Consider the following 25,049-nt stretch of genomic DNA (forward strand, 5'->3'; position numbering starts at 1 on the left):
TTCGTTGACAGATTGCTTGACGCGGGAAATTGAATTTTAAAATTTTTAATTTGCATTTTCTCAAAAAATCTTGCAGATAGCGAGGAACGGAGACCAAAAATGGATGTGGAAATGTCAAATTATGCCATGTGCATAGTTTCGTGTCGATCTGCGAACTTTCGCGTTTTTCGCCAAAAAAAGTTCAAAGACTAAACATCATGGATTTTTGGCGATTTCGACAAAAAATAAAATCTCTTTGAAACCGACTTTTTCCATCAATTTGGACCTCAGGAACAAGAATCCGTCAAAGATTTTTCGATCCGACGCTCCGTTAATGTTTTATTAATTTTTCAAACTTTTATTTGGTTTGCAGTTTTTCGATGAAAATTAAAGCAAGAAAATACTCTTTTTATTAATTTTGTCCTCAGGAGTAAGAATCTGAAGTCTGATTTAACATTCACGACTTGGTTACGATTCTATTAATTATTTAAAAATGGTATTGTCTATCTTAACGTATGTCTTAACTTGAATATTTTGACAGCACACATTGAGGTTATGTTCATGATTTACTAAACTTATTTTCAGAGTACAACAAATGATTAACAACGATCCTGCTTGCACAAGAGACTACCAGAATTCTTTACTGTTTACTTTCTCGTTCTTCTGGGCATGGTAGCAAAGAAATTACACAAGTTAAGAAGTTCATTTGAAGCTATTTTTAGTTGGAGTTGATTTGCAACAAATTGATGGGTCTTATTGAAATTTTTAAACGCAGGTAAGCTGAAAACTGTTTGAATTCCAGCCTTGAAATGTTTCGTGGTATTTTAGGTTCCAACTTCATTACCAGAGTTTATTATTAAGAGACTGAATCGATGGATGATACCCATAGCCTAAGATGTCGAAAAGGCGGTTGTCGTCGCTCAACGCTAAAGGACTCTGCAAGTTATTGCACAGAATTGAAGAAACCACCCATTCAGTGCTCCCAGAGAACAGTGAATTGATCAAGGAGCATAACATCATGAAAAAGGTGCTGCTTTACTGCAATGTGGATGAAAAAGGTTAAATTTAAACATGTTTTAAGTCAAAGTCAAATGTTCTTTTTCCAGTGGTTGAAGATGTCGTTCAGTGACTGGGAAATGTTCAGAGTGTTGCTGATTTCATTGCGGGAGCACGAAGTTTGCAACGTTTTCAAACCTGATGAGTCTACAAGCAAAAAACGAGTGTTTCTCCAGAGAAGGCTCAAAGGAACTCAACCAACGGAAACAAAGTATCATCGAGATGCAGTTGTCAAGAAAGAAAATACTACAAAGGCTCTGAAGGTCATCTGGTGTCTTGTCAGCTATTTTGTGAAGTCAAAGAAACATCAAGGAATGGAAGTTTATAGAGAATTTTTATTGGTTTTTTGAAAACGCGAGATCTGGAATTCTGGATGCATCGCTGCTTGTTTGAGGAAGGATGGAAGGTTTGTTTTCTTTTCTCTCCATTTATGGTTTTTGGCAAACCTGCGCTAGACGTTAACTGTTACCAATAAACATCCCTAGGGGCTGCTACCAACTTTAGACGAGTGCATTTGATGGTCACGTGCAGTAAAATTCGTAATTTTGGAATGCGGTTTGCGGCATCGTTTTTCTCGCGATTTTTTACATAAGAAATCGTTTTTAGATTTTCCAAAAGTCGAAATTTGCAAATTTTCGCAAAAATTCATGACTAAAACTATGGCCAAACTTCTCATATCGATATCTCGCTTATTTTTTAGAGAAAACTTGAGTTATTATACATCAGTGAACGCAGAATTTTACGCAGATTCCAAATCTGGGATTTAAATTCAGATCCGACAACAAATAACTGAGTTATGGCCGATCAAAGTTTCGGATAGTAGTTGATTTTCATTTTTTCTCATTTTTCCCAATTTTCAAAGTTAAATATCTCGGAAACTATTAGAGATATTGAGTTGCGGTTTGCGCCATCGTTTTTCTCGGCTCATTTTACGTTAGAAAAAGTGCTTAAAAGCCCAAAATTCGATGGTCGATTTTTCGCGAAAAAAAATTGCGACTCAAACGATGAAAATTTTTATTTTTTTTTATTTTTGGCCATAAAACCTAAACCGTTTGTTTGATCGATCTCAAATTGAGCCAGTAGATAGATTTCGAGCTCCTCTTTCGAATGATATATAATACAAAGGTATTAAACGTCGTTTTTACATTAAAAATAGTGATTGAAAATCACCCCAAAATGACCACTTCCAAACAGTTTTTGGTCAATGCTTTCTTTATTTCGTAGGTAAACTCAATAAATTTTGACTCATTTTACGCAGAATCTCACGCTGAATCCAAATCTGGAATTTAAATTCAGATCCGACAACAAATAACTGAGTTATGGCCGTTTGAATTTTTGGGTTGTCGCCAGATGGCCAAATTTTTGAAGGTTCCAAACAATTCATGCTCGATATCTCGAAAACTATTTCAGATATTGGAATGCGGTTTGCGGCATCGTTTTTCTCGCGATTTTTTACATAAGAAATCGTTTTTAGATTTTCCAAAAGTCGAAATTTGCAAATTTTCGCAAAAATTCATGACTAAAACTATGGCCAAACTTCTCATATCGATATCTCGCTTATTTTTTAGAGTAAACTCGAGTTATTATACATCAGTGAACGCAGAATTTTACGCAGATTCCAAATCTGGGATTTAAATTCAGATCCGACAACAAATAACTGAGTTATGGCCGATCAAAGTTTCGGATAGTTGATTTTCATTTTTTCTCATTTTTCCCAATTTTCAAAGTTAAATATCTCGGAAACTATTAGAGATATTGAGATGCGGTTTGCGCCATCGTTTTTCTCGGCTCATTTTACGTTAGAAAAAGTGCTTAAAAGCCCAAAATTCGATAGTCGATTTTTCGCGAAAAAAAATTGCGACTCAAACGATGAAAATTTTTATTTTTTTTTATTTTTGGGCATAACTCCTAAACCGTTTGTTTGATCAATCTCAAATTGGGCCAGTAGATAGATTTTGAGCTCCTCTTTCGACTGATATATAATTCAATGCTATTAAACGTCGTTTTTACATTAAAAATAGTGATTGAAAATCACCCCAAAATGACCACTTCCAAACTGTTTTTGGTCAATGCTTTCTTTATTTCTTAGGTAAACTCAATAAATTTTGACTCATTTTACGCAGAATCTCACGCTGAATCCAAATCTGGAATTTAAATTCAGATCCGACAACAAATAACTGAGTTATGGCCGTTTGAATTGTTGGGTTGTCGCCAGATGGCCAAATTTTTGAAGGTTCCAAACAATTCATGCTCGATATCTCGAAAACTATTTCAGATATTGGAATGCGGTTTGCGGCATCGTTTTTCTCGCGATTTTTTACATAAGAAATCGTTTTTAGATTTTGCAAAAGTCGAAATTTGCAAATTTTCGCAAAAATTCATGACTAAAACTATGGCCAAACTTCTCATATCGATATCTCGCTTATTTTTTAGAGTAAACTCGAGTTATTATACATCAGTGAACGCAGAATTTTACGCAGATTCCAAATCTGGGATTTAAATTCAGATCCGACAACAAATAACTGAGTTATGGCCGATCAAAGTTTCGGATAGTTGATTTTCATTTTTTCTCATTTTTCCCAATTTTCAAAGTTAAATATCTCGGAAACTATTAGAGATATTGAGATGCGGTTTGCGCCATCGTTTTTCTCGGCTCATTTTACGTTAGAAAAAGTGCTTAAAAGCCCAAAATTCGATAGTCGATTTTTCGCGAAAAAAAATTGCGACTCAAACGATGAAAATTTTTATTTTTTTTTATTTTTGACCATAACTCGTAAACCGTTTGTTTGATCGATCTCAAATTGGGCCAGTAGATAGATTTAGAGCTCCTTCTTCGAATGATATATAATACAAAGGTATTAAACGTCGTTTTTACATTAAAAATAGTGATTGAAAATCACCCCAAAATGACCACTTCCAAACAGTTTTTGGTCAATGCTTTCTTTATTTCGTAGGTAAACTCAATAAATTTTGACTCATTTTACGCAGAATCTCACGCTGAATCCAAATCTGGAATTTAAATTCAGATCCGACAACAAATAACTGAGTTATGGCCGTTTGAATTTTTGGGTTGTCGCCAGATGGCCAAATTTTTGAAGGTTCCAAACAATTCATGCTCGATATCTCGAAAACTATTTCAGATATTGGAATGCGGTTTGCGGCATCGTTTTTCTCGCGATTTTTTACATAAGAAATCGTTTTTAGATTTTCCAAAAGTCGAAATTTGCAAATTTTCGCAAAAATTCATGACTAAAACTATGGCCAAACTTCTCATATCGATATCTCGCTTATTTTTTAGAGTAAACTCGAGTTATTATACATCAGTGAACGCAGCATTTTACGCAGATTCCAAATCTGGGATTTAAATTCAGATCCGACAACAAATAACTGAGTTATGGCCGATCAAAGTTTCGGATAGTTGATTTTCATTTTTTCTCATTTTTCCCAATTTTCAAAGTTAAATATCTCGGAAACTATTAGAGATATTGAGTTGCGGTTTGCGCCATCGTTTTTCTCGGCTCATTTTACGTTAGAAAAAGTGCTTAAAAGCCCAAAATTCGATAGTCGATTTTTCGCGAAAAAAAATTGCGACTCAAACGATGAAAATTTTTATTTTTTTTTATTTTTGGGCATAACTCCTAAACCGTTTGTTTGATCAATCTCAAATTGGGCCAGTAGATAGATTTTGAGCTCCTCTTTCGACTGATATATAATTCAATGCTATTAAACGTCGTTTTTACATTAAAAATAGTGATTGAAAATCACCCCAAAATGACCACTTCCAAACTGTTTTTGGTCAATGCTTTCTTTATTTCTTAGGTAAACTCAATAAATTTTGACTCATTTTACGCAGAATCTCACGCTGAATCCAAATCTGGAATTTAAATTCAGATCCGACAACAAATAACTGAGTTATGGTCGTTTGAATTGTTGGGTTGTCGCCAGATGGCCAAATTTTTGAAGGTTCCAAACAATTCATGCTCGATATCTCGAAAACTATTTCAGATATTGGAATGCGGTTTGCGGCATCGTTTTTCTCGCGATTTTTTACATAAGAAATCGTTTTTAGATTTTCCAAAAGTCGAAATTTGCAAATTTTCGCAAAAATTCATGACTAAAACTATGGCCAAACTTCTCATATCGATATCTCGCTTATTTTTTAGAGTAAACTTGAGTTATTATACATCAGTGAACGCAGAATTTTACGCAGATTGCAAATTTGGGATTTAAATTTAGTGTCTTTATGATGTCATGGCTTTTGTAGTATCAGAGGAAGATTAACACCTAAAACTATTTGGTTTGTTTTAGTCGGAAAAAGAAATGAACACTGAAATGTCCGACAAGCTGGCTGCGGTTACATCAGCATATAAAAACAACAATGATCTACAAGAATTGAAGAAGTCGTTAAATGAGATATTTTTGAGGAAGCGCCACTTGCGAAGGACTAACCTTGGCTCTTGGCTCTTGGATCAGTTGGAATTAGAGCAATAATCAATTACCATTAATTAAGAATGGATAGTTTCGTCCATTTCAGATTGTTTCCCTCGTCTTTTTTAGGTAAGCCAACAAACATGTTCCTAATGAAACTTTTTCACACTTTTTGCAAGAAGGAGGGAGAGTGTCGAGTTTGTGTTTTTTTATTTTATTAATACTCCTTTAGTTTAATTTGAGGGTATTGTTTTTTATCATTCTTCCTTATTCCTGCAAATGGTTTTGATTCAAAAATTGTAAGTTTTAAAAACAAAAGTTTAGCCCTCTGGTGAGAGGAGGCGTGAACTATCAACTTCGGCGTTATTCCGCTAGGTGGCTTTTATGGAAAAACTTCTCTCACTTTTCGGTGTAAATAAATACAATAAACTACTTAACTTGTTAATTTTAACCTCAGAAAAACGAATCTGAACTTTGATTTAAGATTTACGACTTTGTTAATATTTTATTTAATATTATTTATGGACTAAAGACTGTTGACGCATGTCCTAGCTTCTATGCTTCGTTGACAGATTGCTTGACGCGGGAAATTGAATTTTAAAATTTTTAATTTGCATTTTCTCAAAAAATCTTGCAGATAGCGAGGAACGGAGACCAAAAATGGATGTGGAAATGTCAAATTATGCCATGTGCATAGTTTCGTGTCGATCTGCGAACTTTCGCGTTTTTCGCCAAAAAAAGTTCAAAGACTAAACATCATGGATTTTTGGCGATTTCGACAAAAAATAAAATCTCTTTGAAACCGACTTTTTCCATCAATTTGGACCTCAGGAACAAGAATCCGTCAAAGATTTTTCGATCCGACGCTCCGTTAATGTTTTATTAATTTTTCAAACTTTTATTTGGTTTGCAGTTTTTCGATGAAAATTAAAGCAAGAAAATACTCTTTTTATTAATTTTGTCCTCAGGAGTAAGAATCTGAAGTCTGATTTAACATTCACGACTTGGTTACGATTCTATTAATTATTTAAAAATGGTATTGTCTATCTTAACGTATGTCTTAACTTGAATATTTTGACAGCACACATTGAGGTTATGTTCATGATTTACTAAACTTATTTTCAGAGTACAACAAATGATTAACAACGATCCTGCTTGCACAAGAGACTACCAGAATTCTTTACTGTTTACTTTCTCGTTCTTCTGGGCATGGTAGCAAAGAAATTACACAAGTTAAGAAGTTCATTTGAAGCTATTTTTAGTTGGAGTTGATTTGCAACAAATTGATGGGTCTTATTGAAATTTTTAAACGCAGGTAAGCTGAAAACTGTTTGAATTCCAGCCTTGAAATGTTTCGTGGTATTTTAGGTTCCAACTTCATTACCAGAGTTTATTATTAAGAGACTGAATCGATGGATGATACCCATAGCCTAAGATGTCGAAAAGGCGGTTGTCGTCGCTCAACGCTAAAGGACTCTGCAAGTTATTGCACAGAATTGAAGAAACCACCCATTCAGTGCTCCCAGAGAACAGTGAATTGATCAAGGAGCATAACATCATGAAAAAGGTGCTGCTTTACTGCAATGTGGATGAAAAAGGTTAAATTTAAACATGTTTTAAGTCAAAGTCAAATGTTCTTTTTCCAGTGGTTGAAGATGTCGTTCAGTGACTGGGAAATGTTCAGAGTGTTGCTGATTTCATTGCGGGAGCACGAAGTTTGCAACGTTTTCAAACCTGATGAGTCTACAAGCAAAAAACGAGTGTTTCTCCAGAGAAGGCTCAAAGGAACTCAACCAACGGAAACAAAGTATCATCGAGATGCAGTTGTCAAGAAAGAAAATACTACAAAGGCTCTGAAGGTCATCTGGTGTCTTGTCAACTATTTTGTGAAGTCAAAGAAACATCAAGGAATGGAAGTTTATAGAGAATTTTTATTGGTTTTTTGAAAACGCGAGATCTGGAATTCTGGATGCATCGCTGCTTGTTTGAGGAAGGATGGAAGGTTTGTTTTCTTTTCTCTCCATTTATGGTTTTTGGCAAACCTGCGCTAGACGTTAACTGTTACCAATAAACATCCCTAGGGGCTGCTACCAACTTTAGACGAGTGCATTTGATGGTCACGTGCAGTAAAATTCGTAATTTTGGAATGCGGTTTGCGGCATCGTTTTTCTCGCGATTTTTTACATAAGAAATCGTTTTTAGATTTTCCAAAAGTCGAAATTTGCAAATTTTCGCAAAAATTCATGACTAAAACTATGGCCAAACTTCTCATATCGATATCTCGCTTATTTTTTAGAGAAAACTTGAGTTATTATACATCAGTGAACGCAGAATTTTACGCAGATTCCAAATCTGGGATTTAAATTCAGATCCGACAACAAATAACTGAGTTATGGCCGATCAAAGTTTCGGATAGTAGTTGATTTTCATTTTTTCTCATTTTTCCCAATTTTCAAAGTTAAATATCTCGGAAACTATTAGAGATATTGAGTTGCGGTTTGCGCCATCGTTTTTCTCGGCTCATTTTACGTTAGAAAAAGTGCTTAAAAGCCCAAAATTCGATGGTCGATTTTTCGCGAAAAAAAATTGCGACTCAAACGATGAAAATTTTTATTTTTTTTTATTTTTGGCCATAAAACCTAAACCGTTTGTTTGATCGATCTCAAATTGAGCCAGTAGATAGATTTCGAGCTCCTCTTTCGAATGATATACAGGGTCCGGCAACACTTGTGTCCACCCCCAAAATCGTCTTTATTTTTAAAGATAAATTTTTGAAAATTTGCATACGCTCACAGTTGACAAAGCTCTAGAAGCTGACGTAAAAATTTGTTTTTTTTCACTGATAGTTTTGGCGTCGCGACGCCTTAAAAATGTAATTGTTAGGTAATTGTGAGGGTTTGTGATATCAACCCCTAATTTAATTTTTTTCAATATAAATATGTTAAAAATATCTGAGTTGTTATTTTAGATTCAATGCAAATTGGTTTCAAAATTTGAGAAAAAAATGCTGTTTTATCAAGTTAGTTTCCAAATTCATTACGTCAAAATTGGGAACTACGTTTACACCCATCTGTCAACATCTTGTGTCACAAATGACATCTATCCTTTGGCTCGCTTTAGATTGTAACAAAAGTCTTACTTGGTGAAATTGTCACTTTGTCTGCTTTGTCGATGTTAATTAACGATTTCTGGTGTCCATAAAGTGCAACATGTACGTGTTAATCAAAATTAACCTTTATAAAAGTGAGTGAAGTGACTTGTGAAATTTTGGTGTAAACGTAGATTGCCGCTGCACTGTCATAATTTTGAAAACTAACTTGATAAAACAACGTTTTTTTCGCAAATTTTAAACACAATTTGCATTAGATTTAAAATAAAAACTCAGATATTTGTACCACAGTTATGTTGAAAAAAAAATAAATTCGCGAATATTTCCGCAAAAACTCAAAAATCGCTAAAAATTATACTTCTTAGGCGTCGCGACGCCAACCATACCGTGATAAAAAAACAAATTTTTGCGTCAGCTTCTAGAGTTTTGTCAACTATAAGCGAATGCAAATTTTCAAAATTTTATCTTTAAAATTAAAGACGATTTTGGGGGTGGACACAAGTGTTGCCAGACCCTGTATAATACAAAGGTATTAAACGTCGTTTTTACATTAAAAATAGTGATTGAAAATCACCCCAAAATGACCACTTCCAAACAGTTTTTGGTCAATGCTTTCTTTATTTCGTAGGTAAACTCAATAAATTTTGACTCATTTTACGCAGAATCTCACGCTGAATCCAAATCTGGAATTTAAATTCAGATCCGACAACAAATAACTGAGTTATGGCCGTTTGAATTTTTGGGTTGTCGCCAGATGGCCAAATTTTTGAAGGTTCCAAACAATTCATGCTCGATATCTCGAAAACTATTTCAGATATTGGAATGCGGTTTGCGGCATCGTTTTTCTCGCGATTTTTTACATAAGAAATCGTTTTTAGATTTTCCAAAAGTCGAAATTTGCAAATTTTCGCAAAAATTCATGACTAAAACTATGGCCAAACTTCTCATATCGATATCTCGCTTATTTTTTAGAGTAAACTCGAGTTATTATACATCAGTGAACGCAGAATTTTACGCAGATTCCAAATCTGGGATTTAAATTCAGATCCGACAACAAATAACTGAGTTATGGCCGATCAAAGTTTCGGATAGTTGATTTTCATTTTTTCTCATTTTTCCCAATTTTCAAAGTTAAATATCTCGGAAACTATTAGAGATATTGAGATGCGGTTTGCGCCATCGTTTTTCTCGGCTCATTTTACGTTAGAAAAAGTGCTTAAAAGCCCAAAATTCGATAGTCGATTTTTCGCGAAAAAAAATTGCGACTCAAACGATGAAAATTTTTATTTTTTTTTATTTTTGGGCATAACTCCTAAACCGTTTGTTTGATCGATCTCAAATTGGGCCAGTAGATAGATTTTGAGCTCCTCTTTCGACTGATATATAATTCAATGCTATTAATCGTCATTTTCATTTTGAAAACATTGATGGAAAATCACCCCAAAATGACCACTTCCAAACAGTTTTTGGTCAATGCTTTCTTTATTTCGTAGGTAAACTCAATAAATTTTGACTCATTTTACGCAGAATCTCACGCTGAATCCAAATCTGGAATTTAAATTCAGATCCGACAACAAATAACTGAGTTATGGCCGTTTGAATTTTTGGGTTGTCGCCAGATGGCCAAATTTTTGAAGGTTCCAAACAATTCATGCTCGATATCTCGAAAACTATTTCAGATATTGGAATGCGGTTTGCGGCATCGTTTTTCTCGCGATTTTTTACATAAGAAATCGTTTTTAGATTTTCCAAAAGTCGAAATTTGCAAATTTTCGCAAAAATTTATGACTAAAACTATGGCCAAACTTCTCATATCGATATCTCGCTTATTTTTTAAAGTAAACTCGAGTTATTATACATCAGTGAACGCAGAATTTTACGCAGATTCCAAATCTGGGATTTAAATTCAGATCCGACAATAAATAACTGAGTTATGGACGATCAAAGTTTCGGATAGTTGATTTTCATTTTTTCTCATTTTTCCCAATTTTCAAAGTTAAATATCTCGGAAACTATTAGAGATATTGAGATGCGGTTTGCGCCATCGTTTTTCTCGGCTCATTTTACGTTAGAAAAAGTGCTTAAAAGCCCAAAATTCGATAGTCGATTTTTCGCGAAAAAAAATTGCGACTCAAACGATGAAAATTTTTATTTTTTTTTATTTTTGGGCATAACTCCTAAACCGTTTGTTTGATCCATCTCAAATTGGGCCAGTAGATAGATTTTGAGCTCCTCTTTCGACTGATATATAATTCAATGCTATTAAACGTCATTTTCATTTTGAAAACATTGATTGAAAATCACCCCAAAATGACCACTTCCAAACAGTTTTTGGTCAATGCTTTCTTTATTTCGTAGGTAAACTCAATAAATTTTGACTCATTTTACGCAGAATCTCACGCTGAATCCAAATCTGGAATTTAAATTCAGATCCGACAACAAATAACTGAGTTATGGCCGTTTGAATTTTTGGGTTGTCGCCAGATGGCCAAATTTTTGAAGGTTCCAAACAATTCATGCTCGATATCTCGAAAACTATTTCAGATATTGGAATGCGGTTTGCGGCATCGTTTTTCTCGCGATTTTTTACATAAGAAATCGTTTTTAGATTTTCCAAAAGTCGAAATTTGCAAATTTTCGCAAAAATTCATGACTAAAACTATGGCCAAACTTCTCATATCGATATCTCGCTTATTTTTTAGAGTAAACTCGAGTTATTATACATCAGTAAACGCAGAATTTTACGCAGATTCCAAATCTGGGATTTAAATTCAGATCCGACAACAAATAACTGAGTTATGGCCGATCAAAGTTTCGGATAGTTGATTTTCATTTTTTCTCATTTTTCCCAATTTTCAAAGTTAAATATCTCGGAAACTATTAGAGATATTGAGATGCGGTTTGCGCCATCGTTTTTCTCGGCTCATTTTACGTTAGAAAAAGTGCTTAAAAGCCCAAAATTCGATAGTCGATTTTTCGCGAAAAAAAATTGCGACTCAAACGATGAAAATTTTTATTTTTTTTTATTTTTGGGCATAACTCCTAAACCGTTTGTTTGATCGATCTCAAATTGAGCCAGTAGATAGATTTCGAGCTCCTCTTTCGAATGATATATAATACAATGCTATTAAACGTCATTTTCATTTTGAAAACATTGATTGAAAATCACCCCAAAATGACCACTTCCAAACAGTTTTTGGTCAATGCTTTCTTTATTTCGTAGGTAAACTCAATAAATTTTGACTCATTTTACGCAGAATCTCACGCTGAATCCAAATCTGGAATTTAAATTCAGATCCGACAACAAATAACTGAGTTATGGCCGTTTGAATTTTTGGGTTGTCGCCAGATGGCCAAATTTTTGAAGGTTCCAAACAATTCATGCTCGATATCTCGAAAACTATTTCAGATATTGGAATGCGGTTTGCGGCATCGTTTTTCTCGCGATTTTTTACATAAGAAATCGTTTTTAGATTTTCCAAAAGTCGAAATTTGCAAATTTTCGCAAAAATTCATGACTAAAACTATGGCCAAACTTCTCATATCGATATCTCGCTTATTTTTTAGAGTAAACTCGAGTTATTATACATCAGTGAACGCAGAATTTTACGCAGATTCCAAATCTGGGATTTAAATTCAGATCCGACAACAAATAACTGAGTTATGGCCGATCAAAGTTTCGGATAGTTGATTTTCATTTTTTCTCATTTTTCCCAATTTTCAAAGTTAAATATCTCGGAAACTATTAGAGATATTGAGATGCGGTTTGCGCCATCGTTTTTCTCGGCTCATTTTACGTTAGAAAAAGTGCTTAAAAGCCCAAAATTCGATAGTCGATTTTTCGCGAAAAAAAATTGCGACTCAAACGATGAAAATTTTTATTTTTTTTTATTTTTGGGCATAACTCCTAAACCGTTTGTTTGATCGATCTCAAATTGAGCCAGTAGATAGATTTTGAGCTCCTCTTTCGACTGATATATAATTCAATGCTATTAAACGTCATTTTCATTTTGAAAACATTGATTGAAAATCACCCCAAAATGACCACTTCCAAACAGTTTTTGGTCAATGCTTTCTTTATTTCGTAGGTAAACTCAATAAATTTTGACTCATTTTACGCAGAATCTCACGCTGAATCCAAATCTGGAATTTAAATTCAGATCCGACAACAAATAACTGAGTTATGGCCGTTTGAATTTTTGGGTTGTCGCCAGATGGCCAAATTTTTGAAGGTTCCAAACAATTCATGCTCGATATCTCGAAAACTATTTCAGATATTGGAATGCGGTTTGCGGCATCGTTTTTCTCGCGATTTTTTACATAAGAAATCGTTTTTAGATTTTCCAAAAGTCGAAATTTGCAAATTTTCGCAAAAATTCATGACTAAAACTATGGCCAAACTTCTCATATCGATATCTCGCTTATTTTTTAGAGTAAACTCGAGTTATTATACATCAGTGAACGCAGAATTTTACGCAGATTCCAAATCTGGGATTTAAATTCAGATCCGACAACAAATAACTGAGTTATGGCCGATCAAAGTTTCGGATAGTTGATTTTCATTTTTTCTCATTTTTCCCAATTTTCAAAGTTAAATATCTCGGAAACTATTAGAGATATTGAGATGCGGTTTGCGCCATCGTTTTTCTCGGCTCATTTTACGTTAGAAAAAGTGCTTAAAAGCCCAAAATTCGATAGTCGATTTTTCGCGAAAAAAAATTGCGACTCAAACGATGAAAATTTTTATTTTTTTTTATTTTTGGGCATAAAACCTAAACCGTTTGTTTGATCAATCTCAAATTGGGCCAGTAGATAGATTTCGAGCTCCTCTTTCGAATGATATACAGGGTCCGGCAACACTTGTGTCCACCCCCAAAATCGTCTTTATTTTTAAAGATAAAATTTTGAAAATTTGCATACGCTTATAGTTGACAAAGCTCTAGAAGCTGACGCAAAAAATTATTTTTTTATCTCGGTATGGTTGGCGTCGCGACGCCTAAGAAGTATAATTTTTAGCGATTTTTGAGTTTTTGCGGAAATATTCGCGAATTCAATTTTTTTTCAACATAACTGTGGTACAAATATCTGAGTTTTCATTTTAAATCTAATGCAAATTGTGTTTAAAATTTGCGAAAAAAACGTTTTTTTATCAAATTAGTTTTCAAAATTATGACAGTGCCGCGGCAATCTACGTTTACACCAAAATTTCACAAGTCACTTCACTCACTTTTATAAAGGTTAATTTTGATTAACACGGACATGTTGCACTTTATGGACACCGGAAATCGTTAATTAACATCGACAAAGTGACAATTTCACCAAGTAAGACTTTTGTTACAATCTAAAGCGAGCCAAAGGATAGATGTCATTTGTGACACAAGATGTTGACAGATGGGTGTAAACGTAGTTCCCAATTTTGACGTAATGAACTTGGAAACTAACTTGATAAAACAGCATTTTTTTCTCAAATTTTGAAACCAATTTGCATTGAATCTAAAATAACCACTCAGATATTTTTAACATATTTATATTGAAAAAAAATTAAATTAGGGGTTGATATCACAAACCCTCACAATTACCTAACAATTACATTTTTAAGGCGTTGCGACGCCAAAACTATCAGTGATAAAAAACAAATTTTTAGGTCAGCTTCTAGAGCTTTGTCAACTGTGAGCGTATGCAAAGTTTCAAAATTTTATCTTTAAAAATAAAGACGATTTTGGGGATGGACACAAGTGTTGCCGGACCCTGTATAATACAATGCTATTAAACGTCATTTTCATTTTGAAAACATTGATTGAAAATCACCCCAAAATGACCACTTCCAAACAGTTTTTGGTCAATGCTTTCTTTATTTCGTAGGTAAACTCAATAAATTTTGACTCATTTTACGCAGAATCTCACGCTGAATCCAAATCTGGAATTTAAATTCAGATCCGACAACAAATAACTGAGTTATGGCCGTTTGAATTTTTGGGTTGTCGCCAGATGGCCAAATTTTTGAAGGTTCCAAACAATTCATGCTCGATATCTCGAAAACTATTTCAGATATTGGAATGCGGTTTGCGGCATCGTTTTTCTCGCGATTTTTTACATAAGAAATCGTTTTTAGATTTTCCAAAAGTCGAAATTTGCAAATTTTCGCAAAAATTCATGACTAAAACTATGGCCAAACTTCTCATATCGATATCTCGCTTATTTTTTAGAGTAAACTCGAGTTATTATACATCAGTGAACGCAGAATTTTACGCAGATTCCAAATCTGGGATTTAAATTCAGATCCGACAATAAATAACTGAGTTATGGACGATCAAAGTTTCGGATAGTTGATTTTCATTTTTTCTCATTTTTCCCAATTTTCAAAGTTAAATATCTCGGAAACTATTAGAGATATTGAGATGCGGTTTGCGCCATCGTTTTTCTCGGCTCATTTTACGTTAGAAAAAGTGCTTAAAAGCCCAAAATTCGATAGTCGATTTTTCGCGAAAAAAAATTGCGACTCAAACGATGAAAATTTTTATTTTTTTTTATTTTTGGGCATAACTCCTAAACCGTTTGTTTGATCGATCTCAAATTGGGCCAGTAGATAGATTTTGAGCTCCTCTTTCGACTGATATATAATTCAATGCTATTAAACGTCATTTTCATTTTGAAAACATTGATTGAAAATCACCCCAAAATGACCACTTCCAAACAGTTTTTGGTCAATGCTTTCTTTATTTCTTAGGTAAACTCAATAAATTTCGACTCATTTTACGCAGAATCTCACGCTGAATCCAAATCTGGAATTTAAATTCAGATCCGACAACAAATAACTGAGTTATGGCCGTTTGAATTTTTGGGTTGTCGCCAGATGGCCAAATTTTTGAAGGTTCCAAACAATTCATGCTCGATATCTCGAAAACTATTTCAGATATTGGAATGCGGTTTGCGGCATCGTTTTTCTCGCGATTTTTTACATAAGAAATCGTTTTTAGATTTTCCAAAAGTCGAAATTTGCAAATTTTCGCAAAAATTCATGACTAAAACTATGGCCAAACTTCTCATATCGATATCTCGCTTATTTTTTAGAGTAAACTCGAGTTATTATACATCAGTGAACGCAGAATTTTACGCAGATTCCAAATCTGGGATTTAAATTTAGTGTCTTTATGATGTCATGGCTTTTGTAGTATCAGAGGAAGATTAACACCTAAAACTATTTGGTTTGTTTTAGTCGGAAAAAGAAATGAGCACTGAAATGTCCGACAAGCTGGCTGCGGTTACATCAGCATATAAAAACAACAATGATCTACAAGAATTGAAGAAGTCGTTAAATGAGATTTTTTTGAGGAAGCGCCACTTGCGAAGGACTAACCTTGGCTCTTGGCTCTTGGATCAGTTGGAATTAGAGCAATAATCAATTACCATTAATTAAGAATGGATAGTTTCGTCCATTTCAGATTGTTTCCCTCGTCTTTTTTAGGTAAGCCAACAAACATGTTCCTAATGAAACTTTTTCACACTTTTTGCAAGAAGGAGGGAGAGTGTCGAGTTTGTGTTTTTTTATTTTATTAATACTCCTTTAGTTTAATTTGAGGGTATTGTTTTTTATCATTCTTCCTTATTCCTGCAAATGGTTTTGATTCAAAAATTGTAAGTTTTAAAAACAAAAGTTTAGCCCTCTGGTGAGAGGAGGCGTGAACTATCAACTTCGGCGTTATTCCGCTAGGTGGCTTTTATGGAAAAACTTCTCTCACTTTTCGGTGTAAATAAATACAATAAACTACTTAACTTGTTAATTTTAACCTCAGAAAAACGAATCTGAACTTTGATTTAAGATTTACGACTTTGTTAATATTTTATTTAATATTATTTATGGACTAAAGACTGTTGACGCATGTCCTAGCTTCTATGCTTCGTTGACAGATTGCTTGACGCGGGAAATTGAATTTTAAAATTTTTAATTTGCATTTTCTCAAAAAATCTTGCAGATAGCGAGGAACGGAGACCAAAAATGGATGTGGAAATGTCAAATTATGCCATGTGCATAGTTTCGTGTCGATCTGCGAACTTTCGCGTTTTTCGCCAAAAAAAGTTCAAAGACTAAACATCATGGATTTTTGGCGATTTCGACAAAAAATAAAATTTCTTTGAAACCGACTTTTTCCATCAATTTGGACCTCAGGAACAAGAATCCGTCAAAGATTTTTTGATCAGACGCTCCGTTAATGTTTTATTAATTTTTCAAACTTTTATTTGGTTTGCAGTTTTTCGATGAAAATTAAAGCAAGAAAATACTCTTTTTATTAATTTTGTCCTCAGGAGTAAGAATCTAAAGTCTGATTTAACATTTACGACTTGGTTACGATTCTATTAATTATTAAAAATTATTGTGTCTCTATCTTAACGTATGTCTTAACTTGACTATTTTGACAGCACACATTGAGGTTATGTTCATGATTTAACAAGAAACTACCAGAATTCTTTACTGTTTACTTTCTCGTTCTTCTGGGCATGGTAGCAAAGAAATTACACAAGTTAAGAAGTTCATTTGAAGCTATTTAGAGTTGGAGTTGATTTGCAACAAATTGATGGGTCTTTATTGAAATTTTTAAACGCAGGTAAGCTGAAAACTGTTTGAATTCCAGCCTTGAAATGTTTCGTGGTATTTCCAGGTTCCAACTTCATTACCAGAGTTTATTATTAAGAGACTGAATCGATGGATGATACCCATAGCCTAAGATGTCGAAAAGGCGGTTGTCGTCGCTCAACCCTGAAGGACTCTGCAAGTTATTGCACAGAATTGAAGAAACCACCCATTCAATGCTCCCAGAGTACAGTGAATTGATCCAGGAGCATAACATCAGGAAAAAGGTGCTGCTTTACTGCAATGTGGATGAAAAAGGTTAAATTTAAACATGTTTTAAGTCAAAGTCAAATGTTCTTTTTCCAGTGGTCGAAGATGTCGTTCAGTGACTGGGAAATATTCAGAGTGTTGCTGATTTCATTGCGGGAGCACGAAGTTTGCAACGTTTCCAAACCTGACGAGTCTACGAGCAGAAAACGAGTGGTTCTCCAGAGAAGGCCCAAAGGAACTCAACCAACGGAAACAGCATCATCGAGATGCAGTTGTCAAGAAAGAAAATACTACAAAGGCTTTGAAGGTCATCTGGTGTCTTGTGAGAAATTTTGTGAAGTCAAGGAAACATCAGGGAACGGAAGTTTATGGAGAATTTTTATTGGTTTTTTGAAATCGTGAGATCTGGAGTTCTGGATGCATCGCTGCTTGTTGAGGAAGGATGGAAGGTTTGTTTGTTTTCTTTTCTCTCCATTCATGGTCTTTGGCAAACTTGCCCAAGACGTTAACTGTTTCCAATAAACATCCCTAGGGGCTGTTACGAAGTTTAGACGAGCGCATTGATGGTCACGTCCTCTAGTACAGTAAAATTCGTAATTTTGGTAGTTTTAGTGCTACAGCTATGAAATTTGGGGGAGTTACTATTTTTGCGTCGCAATGACACAGATTTTAGAAATTTTAATTTTTGAGACAAGTGAAAGTTTCCACGTCCTTGACTGAAATTCGTAATTTGGATAATTTTAGTGCAACAGTTATGAAATTTGGGAAAGTTACTTTTTTTGATTCGTATATTGACTCTATTAAATTTCAAAATTGTAGAGCCAAAAACACAGATTTAAAAATGCTTATTTTTGAGACCAATCAAAAATTGCAGACACCTTATAAAAAGTAGGCGCTCATTGCCATCAGTCAACCCCTCGTGTGTAAATTTTCCAAATTTCTTTCTTGTAAATCTGACTTTAAATTCTTTAGATAGAAAATTGAAGAAAAACTGAATTTAGCAAGTTTTGAGGTTAACTCGTTGTGTACATATCAACATCAGGAGAATAATGAAAAATTTAAATAAAAATTTGTGACCTTTGTGCTTATCTGCAACCTAAACTAAACGTAGACTTTTCATTTCCAACTCCAACTCTACCAATTTCAAATTTCAAAAGTCCCGCGCTAGAGTTTGACAGACGGCAGCTGTCGTCAGTTCGGTAGATGTCATTTGTTGTAAGTGGCCGGCTCTCCAATTTCGCGTAAAAACACAAGTTTTTAGTGTTCCCACGTGAAATTTTGTGTTCTGAAACATTCATGGAAGTGTTTCAAGTGTTTTAGTCGTGGTCACCAGCCAAAACCGTGTAAATTAAGGTAAATTTTACGATTTTTCCAACAAAGCCAAGAACGGAGAGTTCTGTTGTAAAGCCAGATGGTTTTTTCAGTTTCTTGCGGAAATATTCAAAGATTATTGGGGGTAAATCAATTCTTTATTAGGGAGAAGGTTAAGAGAAAATTAAATGTTGCGATTTTTGAGGTTAAGTCGTTGGTGATGTTGGTTGTATCAGCGGCTCAATATGATGATGAAACTATAGAACATTTTTTTCCAAAAGAAGGATTTTGAGTTGATTTTGATTTAATTCGTAATTTTGGTAATTTTAGTGCAACAGTTATGAAATTTGGGAAAGTTACTTTTTTTGATTCGTATATTGACTCTATTAAATTTCAAAATTGTAGAGCCAAAAACACAGATTTTAGAAATGCTTGCTTAATTTTGATTGGTTGAACGGTTGGTGCAAACTGGCATCAACCTAAGAAAGAAAAGTTGCTAACTTACGACAAGATTACTAAGGTGTATAATTGGTTGCCTATATGCTGCATGTTGAAGCGAAATAATTCTTACTAATTAAGACTTATTTTCAGAGCACAACAAATTCTTTACTTTCTCGTTCTTCTGGGAATGGTCCAAAGAAATCACACAAGTTAAGAAGTTCATTTGAAGGTATTTAGTCTTGGATTTGATTTGCAACAAATTTCCGGGTCTTTATAGAAATTTTTAAAGGCAGGTAAGCTGAAAATTGTTTGAATCCCAGCTTTATAATGTTTTGTGGTATTTCAGGTTCCAACTTCATTACCAGAGTTTATTATTAAGAGACTGAGTATATAGATGATGGTCTTCTCATGACTACACACATCTTGCAGCATCTTGATGGTACCACCCATAGCCTAAGATGTCGAAAAGGCGGTTGTCGTCGCTCAACGTTGAAGGACTCTGCAACTTATTGCACAGAATTGAAGAAACCACTCATTCAGCTCCCAGAGTACAGTGAAGTGATCCAGGAGCATAACATCACGAAAAAGGTGTTGCTTTACTGCAATGTGGATGAAAAAGGTTAAATTTAAACATGTTTTAAGTCAAAGTCAAATGTTCTTTTTCCAGTGGTCGAAGATGTCGTTCAGTGACTGGGAAATATTCAGAGTGTTGCTGATTTCATTGCGGGAGCACGAAGTTCTTTCTATTGGTTTTTTGAAAACGTGAGATCTGGAGTTCTGGATGCATCGCTGCTTGTTGAGGAAAGATGGAAGGTTTGTTTGTTTTCTTTTCTCACCATTCATGGTCTTTGGTAAACTTGCCCAAGACGTTAACTGTTCCCAATAAACATCCCTAGGGGCTGTTACGAAGTTTAGACGAGCGCATTGATGGTCACGTCCTCTAGTACAGTAAAATTCGTATTTTGGTAGTTTTAGTGCTACAGCTATGAAATTTGGGGGAGTTACTATTTTTGCGTCGCAATGACACAGATTTTAGAAATTTTAATTTTTGAGACAAGTGAAAGTTTCCACGTCCTTGACTGAAATTCGTAATTTGGATAATTTTAGTGCAACAGTTATGAAATTTGGGAAAGTTACTTTTTTTGATTCGTATATTGACTATTAAATTTCAAAATTGTAGAGCCAAAAACACAGTTTTAGAAATGCTTATTTTTGAGACCAATTAAAAATTGCAGACATCTTATAAAAAAGTAAGCGCTCATTGCTGTCAGTCTACCCTCGTGTGTAAATTTTTCTAATTTCTTTCGTGTAAATCTGACTTTAAATTCTTTGAGAGAAAATTGAAGAAAAACTGAATTTAGCAAGTTTTGAGGTTAACTCGTTGTGTACATATCAACATCAGGAGAATAATGAAAGATTTAAATAAAAATTTGTGACCTTTGTGCTTATCTGCAACCTAAACTAAACGTAGACTTTTCATTTCCAACTCCAACTCTACCAATTTCAAATTTCAAAAGTCCCGCGCTAGAGTTTGACAGACGGCAGCTGTCGAAAGTTCGGAATGTGTCATTTGTTGTAAGTGTCCGGCTCTCAAATTTCGCGTAAAAACACAAGTTTTTAGTGTTCCCACATGAAATTTTGTGTTCTGAAACATTCATGGAAGTGTTTCAAGTGTTTTAGTCGTGGTCACCAGCCAAAACCGTGTAAATTAAGGTAAATTTCACGATTTTTCCAACAAAGCCAAGAACGGGGACTTCTGTTGTAGAGCCAGATGGTTTATCCAGTTTCTTGTGGAAATATTCAAAGATTATTGGGGGTAAATCAATTCTTCATTAGGGAGAAGGTTAAGAGAAAATTAAATGTTGCGATTTTTGAGGTTAAGTCGTCGGTGATGTTGGTTGTATCAGCGGCTCTATATGATGAAGAAACTATAGAACATTTTTTTCCAAAAGAAGCATTTTGAGTTGATTTTGATTTAATTCGTAATTTTGGTAATTTCAGTGCAACAGTTATGAAATTTGGGAAAGTTACTTTTTTTGATTCGTATATTGACTCTATTAAATTTCAAAATTGTAGAGCCAAAAACACAGATTTTAAAAATGCTTATTTTAGAGACCAATCAAAAATTGCAGACACATTATAAAAAAGTAAGCGTTCATTGCTATCAGTCTACCTTCCGGTGTAAATATTCGAAATTTCTTTCGTGTAAATCAGACTTTAAATTCTTTAGAGAGAAAATTGATGAAAAACTGAATTTAGCAAGTTTTGAGGTTAACTGGTTGTGTACATATCAACATCAGGAGAATAACGAAAGATTTAAATTAAAATTTGTGACCTTTGTGCTTATCTGCAACTTAAACTAAACGTAGACTTTTTCATTTCCAACTCAAACTCTACCAATTTCAAATTTCAAAAGTCCCGCGCTAGAGTTTGACAGACGGCAGCTGTCGTCAGTTCGGTAGATGTCATTTGTTGTAAGTGGCCGGCTCTCCAATTTCGCGTAAAAACACAAGTTTTTAGTGTTCCCACGTGAAATTTTGTGTTCTGAATCATTCATGGAAGTGTTTCAAGTGTTTTCGTCGTGGTCACCAGCCAAAACAGTGTAAATTAAGGTAAATTTTACGATTTTTCCAACAAAGCCAAGAACGGAGAGTTCTGTTGTAAAGCCAGATGGTTTTTTCAGTTTCTTGCGGAAATATTCAAAGATTATTGGGGGTAAATCAATTCTTTATTAGGGAGAAGGTTAAGAGAAAATTGAATGTTGCAATTTTTGAGGTTTTAGAAATGCTTATTTTTGAGACCAATCAAAAATTGCAGACACCTTATAAAAAGTAGGCGCTCATTGCCATCAGTCAACCCCTCGTGTGTAAATTTTCCAAATTTCTTTCTTGTAAATCTGACTTTAAATTCTTTAGATAGAAAATTGAAGAAAAACTGAATTTAGCAAGTTTTGAGGTTAACTCGTTGTGTACATATCAACATCAGGAGAATAATGAAAAATTTAAATAAAAATTTGTGATCTTTGTGCTTATCTGCAACCTAAACTAAACGTAGACTTTTCATTTCCAACTCCAACTCTACCAATTTCAAATTTCAAAAGTCCCGCGCTAGAGTTTGACAGACGGCAGCTGTCGTCAGTTCGGTAGATGTCATTTGTTGTAAGTGGCCGGCTCTCCAGTTTCGCGTAAAAACACAAGTTTTTAGTGTTCCCACGTGAAATTTTGTGTTCTGAAACATTCATGGAAGTGTTTCAAGTGTTTTAGTCGTGGTCACCAGCCAAAACCGTGTAAATTAAGGTAAATTTTACGATTTTTCCAACAAAGCCAAGAACGGAGAGTTCTGTTGTAGAGCCAGATGGTTTTTTCAGTTTCTTGCGAAAATATTCAAAGATTATTGGGGGTAAATCAATTCTTTATTAGGGAGAAGGTTAAGAGAAAATTAAATGTTGCGATTTTTGAGGTTAAGTCGTTGGTGATGTTGGTTGTGTCAGCGGCTCAATATGATGAAGAAACTATAGAACATTTTTTCCAAAAGATGGATTTTGAGTTGATTTTGATTTAATTCGTAATTTTGGTAATTTTAGTGCAACAGTTATGAAATTTGGGAAAGTTACTTTTTTTGATTCGTATATTGACTCTATTAAATTTCAAAATTGTAGAGCCAAAAACACAGATTTTAGAAATGCTTGCTTAATTTTGATTGGTTGAACGGTTGGTGCAAACTGGCATCAACCTAAGAAAGAAAAGTTACTAACTTACCACAAAATTACTAAGGTGTATAATTGGTTGCCTATATGCTGCATGTTGAAGCGAAATAATTCTTACTAATTAAGACTTATTTTCAGAGCACAACAAATTCTTTACTTTCTCGTTCTTCTGGGAATGGTCCAAAGAAATCACACAAGTTAAGAAGTTCATTTGAAGGTATTTAGTCTTGGATTTGATTTGCAACAAATTTCCGGGTCTTTATAGAAATTTTTAAAGGCAGGTAAGCTGAAAATTGTTTGAATCCCAGCTTTATAATGTTTTGTGGTATTTCAGGTTCCAACTTCATTACCAGAGTTTATTATTAAGAGACTGAGTATATAGATGATGGTCTTCTCATGACTACACACATCTTGCAGCATCTTGATGGTACCACCCATAGCCTAAGATGTCGAAAAGGCGGTTGTCGTCGCTCAACGTTGAAGGACTCTGCAACTTATTGCACAGAATTGAAGAAACCACTCATTCAGCTCCCAGAGTACAGTGAAGTGATCCAGGAGCATAACATCACGAAAAAGGTGTTGCTTTACTGCAATGTGGATGAAAAAGGTTAAATTTAAACATGTTTTAAGTCAAAGTCAAATGTTCTTTTTCCAGTGGTCGAAGATGTCGTTCAGTGACTGGGAAATATTCAGAGTGTTGCTGATTTCATTGCGGGAGCACGAAGTTCTTTCTATTGGTTTTTTGAAAACGTGAGATCTGGAGTTCTGGATGCATCGCTGCTTGTTGAGGAAGGATGGAAGGTTTGTTTGTTTTCTTTTCTCTCCATTCATGGTCTTTGGCAAACTTGCCCAAGACGTTAGCTGTTTCCAATAAACATCCCTAGGGGCTGTTACGAAGTTTAGACGAGCGCATTGATGGTCACGTCCTCTAGTACAGTAAAATTCGTAATTTTGGTAGTTTTAGTGCTACAGCTATGAAATTTGGGGGAGTTACTATTTTTGCGTCGCAATGACACAGATTTTAGAAATTTTAATTTTTGAGACAAGTGAAAGTTTCCACGTCCTTGACTGAAATTCGTAATTTGGATAATTTTAGTGCAACAGTTATGAAATTTGGGAAAGTTACTTTTTTTGATTCATATATTGACTCTATTAAATTTCAAAATTGTAGAGCCAAAAACACAGATTTTAGAAATGCTTATTTTTGAGACCAATTAAAAATTGCAGACATCTTATAAAAAAGTAAGCGCTCATTGCTGTCAGTCTACCCTCGTGTGTAAATTTTTCAAATTTCTTTCGTGTAAATCTGACTTTAAATTCTTTGAGAGAAAATTGAAGAAAAACTGAATTTAGCAAGTTTTGAGGTTAACTCGTTGTGTACATATCAACGTCAGGAGAATAATGAAAGATTTAAATAAAAATTTGTGACCTTTGTGCTTATCTGCAACCTAAACTAAACGTAGACTTTTCATTTCCAACTCCAACTCTACCAATTTCAAATTTCAAAAGTCCCGCGCTAGAGTTTGACAGACGGCAGCTGTCGAAAGTTCGGAATGTGTCATTTGTTGTAAGTGTCCCGCTCTCAAATTTCGCGTAAAAACACAAGTTTTTAGTGTTCCCACATGAAATTTTATGTTCTGAAACATTCATGGAAGTGTTTCAAGTGTTTTAGTCGTGGACACCAGCCAAAACCGTGTAAATTAAGGTAAATTTCACGATTTTTCCAACAAAGCCAAGAACGGGGACTTCTGTTGTAGAGCCAGATGGTTCATCCAGTTTCTTGTGGAAACATTCAAAGATTATTGGGGGTAAATCAATTCTTCATTAGGGAGAAGGTTAAGAGAAAATTAAATGTTGCGATTTTTGAGGTTAAGTCGTTGGTGATGTTGGTTGTATCAGCGGCTCTATATGATGAAGAAACTATAGAACATTTTTTTCCAAAAGAAGCATTTTGAGTTGATTTTGATTTAATTCGTAATTTTGGTAATTTTAGTGCAACAGTTATGAAATTTGGGAAAGTTACTTTTTTTGATTCGTATATTGACTCTATTAAATTTCAAAATTGTAGAGCCAAAAACACAGATTTTAGAAATGCTTATTTTTGAGACCAATTAAAAATTGCAGACATCTTATAAAAAAGTAAGCCCTCATTGCTGTCAGTCTACCCTCGTGTGTAAATT

At 34.3% G+C, this 25,049-nt stretch overlaps 3 protein-coding genes and 2 long non-coding RNA genes across 7 annotated transcripts; all 5 read left to right on the forward strand.

The window, feature by feature from the left end:
* The first annotated feature begins 512 nt into the window (after nt 1–512).
* LOC148172185 (kinase D-interacting substrate of 220 kDa-like) lies at nt 513–5,399 on the forward strand. Of its 2 annotated transcripts, none has more exons than XM_088041538.1 (3): nt 513–754; nt 808–1,037; nt 1,086–1,210. In XM_088041538.1, exons 2-3 carry the CDS (start codon nt 875–877, stop codon nt 1,106–1,108), a joined length of 186 nt encoding a protein of 61 aa, XP_087897664.1. In that variant the 5' UTR covers nt 513–754; nt 808–874; the 3' UTR covers nt 1,109–1,210. The 2 variants fall into 2 exon arrangements, with proteins under 2 accessions (XP_087897664.1, XP_087897663.1); XM_088041537.1 differs by lacking the exon at nt 513–754 and adding an exon at nt 5,344–5,399 and having other exon boundaries at nt 930–1,037; nt 1,086–1,441.
* A 1,554-nt stretch (nt 5,400–6,953) lies between these two features.
* On the forward strand, nt 6,954–7,409 carry LOC148172186 (uncharacterized). The gene is made up of 2 exons (XM_088042414.1): nt 6,954–7,061; nt 7,110–7,409. Exons 1-2 carry the CDS (start codon nt 7,047–7,049, stop codon nt 7,407–7,409), a joined length of 315 nt encoding a protein of 104 aa, XP_087898540.1. The 5' UTR covers nt 6,954–7,046.
* On the forward strand, nt 7,351–16,660 carry LOC148172187 (uncharacterized). Of its 2 annotated transcripts, XR_015770433.1 has the most exons (3): nt 7,351–7,465; nt 15,789–16,037; nt 16,546–16,660. It is a non-coding gene; the product is annotated as an uncharacterized LOC148172187 (long non-coding RNA). The 2 variants fall into 2 exon arrangements; XR_015770432.1 differs by lacking the exon at nt 16,546–16,660 and having other exon boundaries at nt 15,789–16,410.
* Nucleotides 16,661–17,470: 810 nt separating this feature from the next.
* LOC148172188 (uncharacterized) lies at nt 17,471–19,393 on the forward strand. Its single transcript, XM_088041308.1, has 2 exons — nt 17,471–17,860; nt 19,314–19,393. The coding sequence occupies exon 1, from the start codon at nt 17,493–17,495 to the stop codon at nt 17,811–17,813; it is 321 nt and encodes a 106-aa protein (XP_087897434.1). The 5' UTR covers nt 17,471–17,492; the 3' UTR covers nt 17,814–17,860; nt 19,314–19,393.
* Nucleotides 19,394–24,408: 5,015 nt separating this feature from the next.
* LOC148172189 (uncharacterized) lies at nt 24,409–24,678 on the forward strand. Its single transcript, XR_015770373.1, has 3 exons — nt 24,409–24,436; nt 24,483–24,574; nt 24,627–24,678. It is a non-coding gene; the product is annotated as an uncharacterized LOC148172189 (long non-coding RNA).
* The last annotated feature ends 371 nt before the right edge of the window (nt 24,679–25,049 follow it).

The sequence above is a fragment of the Gnatocerus cornutus genome, chromosome 7 (genome assembly GCF_029298725.1).
Source record: "Gnatocerus cornutus isolate USDA-ARS CGAHR chromosome 7, icGnaCorn1.1, whole genome shotgun sequence".
In the NCBI taxonomy this organism is placed as follows: Eukaryota; Metazoa; Arthropoda; class Insecta; order Coleoptera; family Tenebrionidae; genus Gnatocerus; species Gnatocerus cornutus.

Excerpts from the sequence above, each read along its gene's own strand:
- LOC148172188 (XM_088041308.1), top strand. The coding sequence starts at position 17,493 with ATGTTCTTTTTCCAGTGGTCGAAGATGTCGTTCAGTGACTGGGAAATA.